The sequence below is a fragment of the Pelodiscus sinensis genome, chromosome 9, assembly GCF_049634645.1.
Source record: "Pelodiscus sinensis isolate JC-2024 chromosome 9, ASM4963464v1, whole genome shotgun sequence".
Lineage (NCBI taxonomy): Eukaryota > Metazoa > Chordata > Testudines > Trionychidae > Pelodiscus > Pelodiscus sinensis.
In genome coordinates, this window is record NC_134719.1 from 48,804,008 (window position 1) to 48,817,743 (window position 13,736).

The following is a 13,736-nucleotide window of genomic DNA, read 5'->3' on the forward strand; positions in this document are numbered from 1 at the left end:
GCTCACTAACATTAACAAGGTTGCTTTGGTACCAGACGGCCTTATCTTGTGAAGCCCCTTGGAATGTGGTTGCCAGGGCAACCAGGGTGATGTTAACTGCCTGTGCTATATTGTTCAGTTCACAGGCCTGTCTCAAATTTTAGGATTGAATAGGAGTTCTTAGCAAAATATGATGGACTGCCTCAGCTTACCCTACCATATACAAAATCCTTTCTCTCAATCTTCATATGTTTTGACTTTTTGGATTGCAGTCTCACCAGGGCAGGGACTATAACTTGTTATACGTTTGAACAGTATCTAGCACAAGGGAGATCTTAATGAGCTTATGCGTACCATTGTAGCACAAAATGTTCATGGTAATTTATAATGCATAATCAAGTGTTAGTTCACTAGTGAACTAGAATATTTGCTCTCTATTTCAACTGATTGTTCCATAAGCAAAAGGATCCTTGGCGTACTGAAACTTTCAGGAATCTCAATCTGAAATCTATTGCCCTTAAAAAGTCTTGTGAGATGGCTTCAGTTCACATTTCTTCCACTCCAATAATGCACCAGGAAAAAAAAGCCAAGAAATATCAGAACGTGCCCATGTATACAATTTAATAGAATCTAAATTGTTGCATATAGATCATTGCATCCAGTACTGTGAGTAGTTAATAATTTCCACATCACTCCAGTCCAACCTAACCACAACGGCATGATACCATGGACCACTCTTAATACCACAGCAGTACACATAGTATTAGAAGAGAGTACAAGATGGCATTCAAACTACCTCTCTCTATATATGATACAATCAGCAAATATTAAATGCGTTGTCACAGACATATTTTTTCTCATCTATGTTGTCTAACTTCTGGAATCAAAAATATCCCAGCCCTCAATTTGCTGTGTACAGAAAATTATCTCTAACACCATATCTGCATTAACGACATGGCTGCTCATACAGGAGTCAAGTAGTTGTTTTTTTTAAAATCCTTTTCCTTGCTTTCGTCTGGTTTTTTTAACAGAGAGTTTTGTTGTTAACTAAAGACATGTATGCAAGCTCAAAATTAGACCGTTCATTCTCCTATATTAACAGAGCAAAACAACAGCCCTTACTGGCAGAATGCCTATATAAGCAATCACTTCAGTGTCACATAGCATAGACATTAATTAAACCACTGATTTTTTTCCCCTTCTCCATAGTAAGAGGCAATGATGCACATAAAATGAGCTTTTTTTTTAAAAGCTGCCCTCACACTGGTATTTCTTACAGAGAACTATTTGCATTATTGATTTTTCAAAAGTTAGCAGCTTGTGGTCACCTTGACTAAATGTCAGATTCTTTAAAATGCTATCAACAAAGAGAGCCTGTTTTCCATTGTAATATGTACAGATATGTGCTAAAGCTGCAATAAATGACGTAAAACTCACCCTGATCTCTGTTGAAATCTGAATGGTGTGGTTCACATCGCCACTAGCACACTATAAAATCACTTTACAATATAGCAGCAGCAACACTTTACAACATTTAATCTCCCTGGGGTGCTTTAAGGTATGAGCCATCATACTACTGTTATAGTTTCATTTATGTATTTCTTATTAGAATGTTGAATGTAAGCCACTATATGGTGAACAACAACATTTATCAATTGCATTTAAAGTATAACATGAGCTCTAGGGTAGGCTGATCTAGTTGAGTTTGATATTTTGTAGTTTATACACACACACAACACACATATATGTGGGGGAGGTCTAGGTTGGATATTAGGAAAAACTATTTCACTAGAAGGGTGGTGAAGCTCTGGAATGGGTTACCTAGGGAGGTGGTGGAATCTCCATCCCTAGAGGTTTTTAAGTCCCGGCTTGACAAAGCCCTGGCTGGGTTGATTTAGTTGGGATTGGTCCTGTTTTGGGCAGGAGGCTGGATTTGATGACCTCCTGAGGTTTCTTCAAGCCCTATGATTCTATAATTCTATAAAAGCATTCTATACATCCGGTAGATCACAGATACAGCATGGCAATCTCTGAATTACATTTTACCTGGAGTTGTTCTAGGGCCTTGAACTGAAAGGCAGCTGAGGACTTTCTATGAAAAATGCTTCAGAGCCCCACAAAGAAGGCATGCTGGGCAGCTGTATAAGGAGATTGTGCGTTAGGAAATAATTCACATTTTCATTACCAGGATGATGGCACACTACTGTGTATTTTTTAAATGTTTTACTCATGGTCATAATGGAGACACATATGAAGTAATATGATTTGGGTATGTCTACACTAGCCACCCTAATTTGAACTAGGGTGAGTAGTGTAGACATACCCTTTCTTATGAACTTTTATGTTCCCAAGCAATCATTCTACTTGCTACCTGTAAACATATTTTAAAGACCGTTTCTGACTCATATTAAATTCTGGCCCCAGTGCATCAATTTGCATGATATCAGATTACCAGGTCCTAAGGCCTAAACACTATTTCTATACTATTCAGAAAAGAGTATTCACAATTCAGGGTATAGGAGCTGAGCAGTGATAAGATTCTATGGGCAGACTTAAACTGGTGGCTTTGTGACAAAACTATATTTATCCAGCAGCAGACTCCAAAAAACAACTAGTCTTTCACATTGAGGTGAGAAACTTAAATATTTGAAGCAATCTGGAAGGAGACTTTAAATCTTCAGAATGTGAAAATTCTGATGGTCCACCTGGAGCTCTTTTTATTTTCTTTTTGAATGGCATATGTGCTGCGTTCTTTCTTAGGCCTAATCAGTTATTCAACTTTGTCATCGAAGTAGAAGAGGCCTGATTTAGGCCCTGATAATGTTATTGACTTTCATGGGAGTGAGATGTTAGTCCCAAACACCAGCTTCTGAAGCTATGCCATGAGAATAACTCATACTGAAGCCTATGAGAGTTTGTGGAACAAACTCTAAATTTGTAAACTATTCCAGGAAATAATATATTGGATCACCATCTTTATTTGTAGATGGAAAAGATTTGAAGACTTCACTGGACATCGCTAAAACCAGTGCAAGTATTCCCATTTACTTCAGTGGGAGCAGTATTTAATTTAAACTTGATAGACTTCTATTGGGCCTGATTCTGCAATATTCTAGACACCTGAAGATGTTTATACAAGGCACTGACCACTTCTTTCAACGTACTAAGCATCTTCAATTTCTGGTCACTTCAGAAACAGCTGAGGGAGGAGTGAGAGCAGGGGAGCACTCAACATCATTCCCAAGACAGCAATTTCATAGATTTATTGATTTTTAAAATTGGAAAATTCACTTGGATCATCTAGTCTGACCTCCTATATAGCAGAATGCCACCCATTTTGCAGGTGTGAGCTCTATCAGAATTAATGGGGAAGTCACTCAGCTTTTCAAATAATTGTTACATAATGAGGCTGCTGCACCATGCAAACAACCGGACTAGTGAAGTGAATAAAGGGGAACTGATTTTCAAATTTTATTGTACAAAGAACATTTTGATTAATGACATTTCTATGTTAACATTCATTTGTAAAGCCAATATAAATTAAGTTTGATTTTTCTAAACAAATACTATTGAGTTTCTGTGTCTATATGTATGGTAGGGAGTAGTAAAACACTCTATATAAAGTGTTGATTTTCTATAATTATATAGTATAGAAAATCAAAAGAAGTCTCTGGGAGGGAAAAAATTGCTCTACTCCACAATTCTTCAATATTTTCATGTATTTGTTTTCTAAAACAAAGCATAATTTGGTATTCAGCTGACACACTGCTCATACCAAAGTGCCCTTATCTCACTGTTAGAATATTTCTTGTGACTTCTTCAGACAACTTTCTGAAAGAGCTACCTGTTTAGGAATAAACAAAATCTCCCCTCAAAATGAAACAAAATCCAGTGAACTGAACATACATGACAAAATTCATATAGACTTTTGCCAAAGAGGTATTTCTGATCTCACAAAACCAGCTCCATTTGATTCAGAGGGGTTACACAGATGCAACATTAATGTTAGTGAGTCCCTTTCTATGAGGTCTTTGCACCATGTGGCCCATGGATTCATAAGTGCATTAAAGTGAGGATGACTCATATGGAAGAAGCGTAAGATTATTGTAATCACTGGAACCCTGTTGTAAACATAAAATGCGTAGGTTTTATAGTAATGAGGCACAATATTTCATTCAGGAGAGGCATGCTCCAGTTGAAACGGCTACATCCAAAAGATGAAGCATTCCAACAGTATCAGTGAGATTAGAATTGCTGATATTACTTGGAGTATGAAAAACAAGACAGGATAGTATTATGCCTTCTAAACCTGAGCTCTGTGGATACTGAAATAACAGTGAATCAAGCTAACCTGAGATTTCTCAAATTATCTTTCCTAATAAATCTGCAAAAAATGTCGATGAGGTGCAAAAAATGTGTATATTTTGTCACATCACTCAAAAATGATGTGCAGCAATGCCACAATAGGGAAATCACCAATAAAAATGAGGGAGGTATTCAGATCTGCCTTCCTACTCTGATTTTGAATGGAATGGGTGTTTTCTGATATTAATATAATTTGGTCAATGGAAAGGGAGAGCTCTTATGCGTGTTTTCAGCATTTGCAAATTCAGCAGTTTCCTGATGTCATCATCTCCCTAATTTACTGAACGACCCTTGTCATGACAATGAGATAAAATGAAAATTATGTAGTTTCAGGTAGTGGAGCATATTTTTAATGCTAACTTGTCAGAAGCAGTGTAATTACCACCTCCAGTGAATCATGATCTTTCAGTAAAGCACATTTTCATTTTCTGTACAAAGGAAATCTGCAGAGACTCCACAAATGAATTTAATGTAATGCTTGAAAATAAAACCTGTTTGGTTATTGCTGTATGAATAAACCAGTTCCCTGAGCAAGCAATGTATTTTCTAAAACATATTGCACAACCTCACCATCTAACACTCCAGAGGAAAACTATCATTAAAAAGCAATTGGATGAGTTTGATTCCAGGAATTCTATCAAAAACACATCATCTAAACAGGATTATTAAAGTCAGTTTCGTGATGCAAAGTTTGCAAAAAATCAATATCAGAACAGACAGCATGCTCAGAAAGAGAGAGACACTGAAATAGGAAATAAATATAAAGTGCCTTATGTGTACTATGTATTAGTGATGACTTGTTCATGTTTTCCTTATGAACCTGTAAAAGCAATAGGTGTTTTACTACCATCAGGGTTTTCAAGAATGACATGTTTAAAGGTAGCAAAATAAACATAACACTATTCTGTGGCAAGCCTCTTTGGATTCAAATAATCGCAACAGATCATAGAATCATAGATTTGGAATAAACCTCAGGAGGTCATTAAGTCCAACCCCTTGCTAAAAGCAGGATAGTCCCAACTAAATCATCCCAGCCAGGGCTTTATCAAGCCAGGTCTTTAAAACATCTGGGGGATGGAGATTTCACCACCTCTGTAGGTAACCCATTCCAGTACTTCACCACACTCGTAGTGAAATAGTTTTTCCTAATATCCAACCTAGACCTCCCCCATGTAACTTGAGACCATAGCTCACTGATCTATCATCTGTCACTACTGAGAACAGCCTCTCTCCATCCTCTTTGGAAACCCTTTCAGATAGTTGAAGGCGTCTATCAAATCCCCCCTCACTCTTCTTTAAATAAGTCCAAATCCCTCAACCTCTCCTTGTAAGTCATGTGCTCCAGCCCCCTAATCATTTTTGTTGTCCTCCGCTGGCCTTTCTCCAATGCATCCACATCCTTTCTGCAGTGAGTGGTCCATAACTGGATACAGTACTCAGATGTGGCCCCTCCAGTGCAGAATAAAGAGGAATAATTACTTGTCAAGATCTGTTGGCAATGATCTTCCTAATGCATCCTACTATGTCATTAGCCTTTTTGGCTACAAGGGTACACTGCTGACTCATATCCAACTTCTCATCCATTGTAATCCCCAAGTCCTTTTCTACTCAATTGCTGCTTGGGATTCTTCTTTCCCAAGTGCAGGACTCTGCACTTGTCCTTGCTGAACCTCATCAGAATGATTTTGCCCCAATCCTCCAATCTGTCCGGATCACTCTGGATCCTAACCCTACTTCCCCCTCTCATTCCTGTGTACCTACCTCTCCCCTTAGCTTAGTGTCATCTGCAAACTTGCTAAAGGTAATCTATCTCCTCCTTCAGGTCATTAATATAGATATTGAACAAAACTGGCCCCAGAACTGAGTGCCTTGGGGCACTCTGCTTGATACTGACCATGAACCAGACATTGAGCTATTGATCACTATCCGTTGAACCCAATTATCTAGCCTTTCTATCCACCTTACAGTTCATTTATCCATCCTTCCTTAAATTGCTGGCAAGAATTATGTGGGAGACGGTATCAAAAGCTTTGCTAAAATCAAGGTATATATCATCCACCACCTTCCCCATATCTACAGAGTCAGTTACCTCATTATGGAAGGCATTCAGGTTGGTCAGGCATGACTTGCCCTTGGTGAATTCATGTTGCATATTCCTAATCACTTTCCCTTCTTCCAAGTGCTTCAAAATTGATTCCTAAGGATCCCCTCCATGATTTTTCCAGCAATTGAGGTGATCCTAACTGGTCAGTCATTCCCCAGATTCTCATTCTTCCCTTTTTTTAAAGATGGGCACTACATCTGCCTTTCCCAATCATCTGGGACCTCCCCAGGTCACCATTAGTTTTCAGAGATACTGGGCAATCACTCTGCAATCACATCAGGCAACTCCCTTAGCAACCTACCTCCTTGACCTGATTTGTGAAGTTTGGCTGGATGCTAAAATATGATCCTTATTTGTTTGTTTTTTTCACTTGCTAATAGCAAGCTGTTTTAATTTTCAATGAGAATTCCTGATGAATTACTGTGAATACTTATGTTTGCATTTCTGTGTTACGATTTCTCAATAATTAGTTTTAGAAATAATTTGGATTGCTGAAATAGAAGTAGTCTTAGAGTTTATTTCTGTTCTTTGGTGAACATAGTCTCTCAACTCTTTTACCTTTCTCTTTCTTGGAAAGCTCTTGTTATGTCTAAGGTATCATAACTATTGTTCCCTTCTTGTCATTTAGCCTCTTTACATAAGCAAGATACATATCATTTGAGGATGAAATGGGAAATGGAGAGATATCCAGAAGTTTTTTGGAGATTTCTACAGCCTTCAAACCAGAAGATGCAGATATGTACTCTCTGCAACAACGAACAAAGAATTTTATAGATTTTGTGCTGAGAATATGGGAATGAGAGACAGAGATATGTCTGATCATTGCATTTATGGTGCATGTGCTTATACTCTAGAGGCAAGTTTTAATCCTTTACATCTGCACTGTTATTAGAAATGACATCACAGAACAGACACCAGTTTCCTAGCTTCTGGACATGTTACTAGAAATCTGTGTTCCAACTAAGGGTGCATCTACACTGCACTGTTATTTTGAGATAACTAGTGTTATGTGAGCATCTACACAGCCATTCTGTTATTTTGAAATAATTTCAAAATAACAGACAGCTTATTCTGAAATCTGTAAACCTCATTCTACAAGGAATAATGCCTATTCCGAAATAGCTGTTTTGAAATAAGGCATGTGTAGACACACCACTGCTGCTATTTCGAAATAGCCCCTCACCAGAGCCTGTCTAAGTTATTCCTCCCCAGGGTTTCCGGGGGCTCTAAATCGAGATAGCGCATCTACATTAGGGAAGCCTGCCTCGGACTAATTTTGAGGTTTCCCTGCAGTCTGGAGACGTGCTATTTCAGAACAAGATATTTCGGAATAACTATTCCAGAATAGCTTATTTTGAAATATCTGTGCAGCGTAGACATACCCCAAGACTAACAAATAACTATTTTATATTTGTCCATAAATTTTAAATTTTCAGTAAGCATATTTGGATTAAAATTGACAGAATGAAGACTTTCTGGTGTCTAGTTCATCTGTATTTCTGGTGAAAGAGGAGTATTAGTTTGTTCCTATTCCCTCTTTTCCTTAAAAGGTGAATGCACTGCATGAACAATAGTAAACAACTTGGCTTGACAGCTCCTAGTCTGAGAACATGGTGCGCCAAACAGTAATTAACTGTAGCTGATATAATAGAATGTAGAAGATTAAATGTATCCAAGTGAATACATTGATTGAAGGAAAGAACTTTGCTGTCAAGTAATCTATTTAATTAATGTATTGTTAACAAGTAATATTTGCTTACTTCTAACACAAGATGATTATTGAAGTTTGGTATTTAGCCATTATTGCGCTCAAATAATTCTTACTCCAGTAAACTGGATCAACTCATTAAAAGGGCAGGTTTGGAATATAAAAAATATTTTTATTTAAAGATCTTCACGTTTACCTCATTCAAATAAGGCTTATGTAGTGCATCGCTCTTGTACTGGTCTTCTCATGGGGACTAATTTCATCCAGCAGTAATAGGATGTATAGATAAGATTTTCAAAGGAAGCTATTGGTGGTAAGCATAGAGATCCCATTGAATTTCAATAGTAAGTTGGGAGCCTCACTTCCATATTGAAAACCCCAGCTATTTTCAAAAAGAAAATAAAAATGGACCACCTAAGCTTACCTTGAGTCTTCATCCTCACACCTCTCTGCCAATGAGAATTAAAAAATTCTTCTTGAGTGCATTGAAGCATCAATTTGAGCTCAGTTTTGGTAATTTTCCCATTGAAAATCACAGAAGGTTATATCCTTATCCCACTGAAGTAAATGGCAAAACATTTACACGCCTCTTTCCTCATGTCCAGAAATGCAAGCTTAACTGTCTCTGTAGCCATTGACTTGTCTCTTTCAGTAGACAAGGACACTGCATTGAAAATACTTAGCCAGAAGGCGGCCTTATGATTCAATGTTGAACTCAGAGAATTTAGCCTCTGTATGAATCAGTATCATGGCATCTGTCAGTGCAAGGCATTCCTTACGTGCCCACAAGAGGATTCTATCAGGCCACAAAAGCACATGAATAATGCATACCAAAACAGCATCCTCCATATATGACCTTATGCACATGGTATACGAAAAATCTTGAAGCTTGTCATTTTGCATGGTAGTATAAAATTCAAGTTTGCTCTTTTGCATTCAAGGGTAAAATTGCATACTGGCACGTAATGTCAATGCAAGGACTTTCCAGGGAGCTGTAAATTCATTTCTTTATTTAAAACAGAGCACACATTGGCCCACAATGCATATTCATTTTTATTCAGTAAAATATTTACCTTTTCATCTATCATAATCATAATTATTACTTTTGGATTTGTCAGTAGGTCTGACTATGGCTCCAGAGTGGAGGAGTTTGGGATGATAAGAGGACACTGCACCTGAGTTTTGTTCTAGTGAGATCCACAATATTAATTATTATCTTAAGTGGTAGGAGGCAAGTCACCTCAGGACTATATTTTCTGTTCACCTGCCCCAAATATCATTGGTCTGGAGGACTCATCTAACCATCTCACGTGAAACATTCAAGACAGTTGGAGTAATGGCATTCTCAGCAGCAGGCCCTTATTCCTGGAACATGTTATTGCTAATTATCTGCCTCAGACCTAACTGCATTCAGAAAGTATGAAATTCATTTATGTGGCCAGATTCTCCCTCAAGTGCCAACTCAGTTTTGTCCCATCACTTCATATGAATGTCATCCTCCACTTTGTTCTTTCTAGATCTTCATGTTGTGGATCAGTCAAGATCCTTCTGTAGGGGAAATGACTCAAATCAAAGCCAAGTTCAGTGTGTCCAGGTACTACAGGGGTGTGCATCACACAAACATCTGAGATAAACGGATAAATGCTGAGTGAACAATGTACCAGACTTGTTACATGAGTGCAATCACCACGTATCAATGTTAAAAGTTTATCATTGAATCCTAGGTCTGGAAGAGACCTCAGGAGGCCATCAAGTCCAACCCCCTGTCCAAACCAGGACCAACCCCAACTAAATCAACCCAGCCAGGGCTTTGTCAAGCCGAGACTTAAAATCCTCTAGGGATGGAGATTCCACCACGTCCCTAGGTAACTCATTCCAGTACTTCACCACCTTCTTAGTGAAATAGTTTTTCTTAATATCCAACCTAGACCTCCCCCACTGTAACTTGAGACCATTGCTCCTTCTTCTGCCATCCGTCACTACTAAGAACAGCCTCTCTCTATCCTCTTTGGAACCTCCCTTCAGGAAATTGAAAGCTGCTACCAAATCCCCCCTCACTCTTCTCTTCTGCAGACTAAATAAGCCCAAATCCCTCAGTCTCTCTTCATAGGTCATGCTCTCCAGCCCCCTACTCATTTTGGTTGCCCTCCACTGGACCCCCTCCAATGCATCCACATTCAGGGGCAGCCCTTGCGTATAGGCTGACTCGGCCGTCACCTAGGGCGCTGCCTTCAATGGGGTGCCCAATGATGACGTCATGCCATTGAGGGCCGTGCAGGTGGGGGCTCGGTCGCGCATTCCGCCTGGGGCAGCAGCTGTTGGCAGCCCGCCTCGTCCATGTCTTTTCTATAGTGGGGAGCCCAGAACTGGAAGCAATACTCCAGATGTGGCCTCATCAGAGCTGAATAAAAGGGAATAATCACCTGTTGACTCATATCCAGCTTCTTATCCACTGTAATCCCCAAGTCCTTTTTTGCTGAACTGCTACTTAGTCAGTTGGTCCCCAGCCTGTAACAATGCTTGGGATTCTGCACTTATTCTTATTGAACCTCATCAGATTTCTTTTGTCTAGGTCTCTCTGGACCCTATCTCTGCCCTCCAACATATCTGCCTCTCCCCCTAGTGTAGTGTAATCCCCAAACTTGCTGAGGGTGCAATCCATCCCTTCATCCAGGTGATTAATAAAGATATTGAACAAAACCAGCCCTAGAACTGATCCTTGGGGGACTCCACTAGAAACCAACCACCAACCTGACGCAGAGCCATTGACAATCTTATACTGTAAAATTGTTTTAGGCACATGATTGTCTCTCTCAGAATCTCTTTGATGGTAAGTGTACATAGCAGCTCAGAGCACGTTTCCCCATGGAGGTAGACAGAGGGACACTACTGCTACTTGAGCTAGTATGCTACAAATTGCAATGTGGCCATGGTAGCATATGTGGCAGTGGAAGCTAGTTACCCAAGTACATTCCCAGGGAATTGGAATATTTCTTCTCAGATTGGACCCATGGTCCATACTGCTACAGCCACTCTGCTATTTTTAGTGCACTATTTCAAGCTGAACAATGGTATATCTGTCTTTCAACATTGCTGTGAATACATATCCAACTATTTTGCAGACATACTATAGAAAGAAGCTAATTGATCCTCTCATAGATGGCAGTGTTTTAACAAATCACTAAACGTAATTGATCCTAGTCAGTGTTTCTGTGAATCCTTTTCAAGGAAGAAGATACATTCTTTTGCTTCCACTTGTTATAAAGTGAATTGTGATTGACTGTGTGTCTGAAAATACAGTACATCAAGGAATTCAGAGACTGTGGGAAGTAATTACTTGATCCAGTACCAGTAACATTATCTGTTACTCTCTAAAAAGATGTGACCATGAAGGACAAAATTATCCATCATGTCTCAGAATAGTCCACTGCAAGGGGAAAACATTTTTTGACCAGTTGGTCTTCCAATGACTTAATTACTACCACTGTTGAATATGTGAGAGTGCTTGCCCTAATTACATGCTTGTTGACTTAACATGCAAAGTACAAAGTGCCACATGAGTGAAGTTTCACTAGTTGATTTCTGCCTGATTTCCTCTACAAGATGGCAAATTTCTCTATTTTTCCTCTCCCCAGCAGATGTCATAGATGATTCTTTTTATTAAGATGGAATCAGTAAATGGATGCCTTTTATCTATGAATTTTAACATGGCTGCAAAGATAATGGCCCAGGTCTTCAGCCATGCTAGGTCCATACTCAGCAGAGGTGGAACATGGGCAAAATTGATATTAATGCCCTCAAATCATGGACTATTCTATTATGTGCCTAAGGGATTAGCAGGGTGCCCTGACTATACTCTCCTTCTTTCAGATACACCCTTTAGGGCATGTCTACACTGCACCATTATTTTGAAATAACAAAATGAGTGTCTACACAGCAAGCCTGTTATTTCAAAATAATTTTGAAATAACGAACATCTTATTCTGAAATCCATAATCCTCATTTTACAAGGAATAATGCCTATTCTGAAAATAGTTATTTCAAAATAGGGCGTATGTAAACAGCACAGTTGTGGTTATTTCAAAATAAAGGGCCTCCACGTCTTTCCACAGGTGCCCTGCTGGCAACTCTGGCCACATTCATCAGAACTCGGTAGTTCTCTTTCCCCTGTAGGCTTTAAAGATGCAGCCACAGGGGAAACAGTGTGTGCCACACAGCAGGCCCAGCTCACACTGTGCCACACGGAAGAATCCATCCCTGCCTTCTCTGCTGCTATGGCAGACCAGAGCACTGCACCTGAACTCCCCATGGCTGCAGGCAACTCCCAAGCCCCTCCACAGGGTGGAAGAGGTAGGTGCCTTCCTGGTCTGGTGCAGAGATCCTGGATCTCATTGAGCTCTGGAGTGAGGAGGTGAACTTCCATGATCTCTGCACCAGATGCAGGAACATTAATGTCTACTTTCAGATGGCCGACAGCCTGGGGCAGAAGGGACACATCCATACCCAGGAGCAGGTGTGGATGAAAGTGAAGGAGCTGAGGCAGGTCTATACTAAAGCCAAGGAGCACAGCTTCCACTCAGGGGTGGCATTCCAGAGTTGCCAGTATTATGACCAGCTCCACGGCATCTGGGTGGGGGGATCAGTCCCTTTCCCGATTGTGGACTCTGGCTGGGAGATGACAATTATCACCCTCTTGTAGGGCAGACTTGAGGCCGAAAAGGAGAAGCAGGCCTCAGGGTAAACAATGCCCACCAGCCAGAATCTCACCCCACCCTTGGAGCCATTACCACCCTCCCAGGATGTCACCCAAGGATTGGATAATGGAGGGAAAGGTCCATCCGGTGAGCTTCATGACTGTCCCAAGACACACCCGAGGGAGGTGGCAGGTGGTGAGGGGCTGTGGGCTCCTTGCTCAGCATTCTTAACCTAGGCATTGTGCAGCAGTCTGAGCATGTCGGTGCACATGGAGCGCTGGTCTGGAACACTCAGCCCCAGGAGCTTCCATAGAAGGCGCTTGTGCTCCCTCTCACAGGGTTCCTGCTTTAGTCCCAAAAGCCACCACTAAGGAGGCTGGGGTCATGGATACATACACACTCAGAAGTACCATGCATGGCACATGGTCAGGCTCACACTCTCGGGGAGGCATCTACTCCCGGGTAAGCCACCAATGGCCTCACTCCAAGCACATCACTTTTGAGGAGCCTGAGGCCTTTTGGTTTCAGTTCACAGATGAGGGAGAGGCTTCAGACACCTTGTCTCCCTCTTTGTTCTTCACAGCTGGACCAGCAGCAAGAGAGGCACCCAGAACACCTCCGTCGCCAGCCTCCCAACCTCATGGGAGCCTCTATCTCAGATGAGCCTGTAAGCAGCTGGAGCGGGAGCACATCACGACCCTGTGTGGTCTCCAGCGGTCTCTTGACATGGACATGGATCTGTGCCACTCCACCAGCAAGAGATCTTGCAGCACGCCCAGACCATTTTCGTGGTTTACACCACTGCCGTTGACTACCTGCTAGCGGCTTCTGACCCTTCTCCCCCACTGGCTTCTCCCCCTAGGTCCTCCCTTGGCCATCGAGGGCC

At 40.7% G+C, this 13,736-nt stretch overlaps 1 protein-coding gene across 1 annotated transcript in view; it reads left to right on the forward strand.

Moving 5' to 3' along the window:
- The first annotated feature begins 12,621 nt into the window (after nt 1-12,621).
- The window catches only part of LOC142830641 (uncharacterized), a 32,874-nt gene continuing 31,759 nt past the window's right edge, over nt 12,622-13,736 (forward strand). The window contains exons 1-2 of the mRNA XM_075937118.1: nt 12,622-12,786; nt 13,434-13,517. Of these exons, the coding sequence (XP_075793233.1) occupies nt 12,622-12,786; nt 13,434-13,517 (249 nt within the window). The remainder of the gene's footprint in view (nt 12,787-13,433; nt 13,518-13,736) is intronic.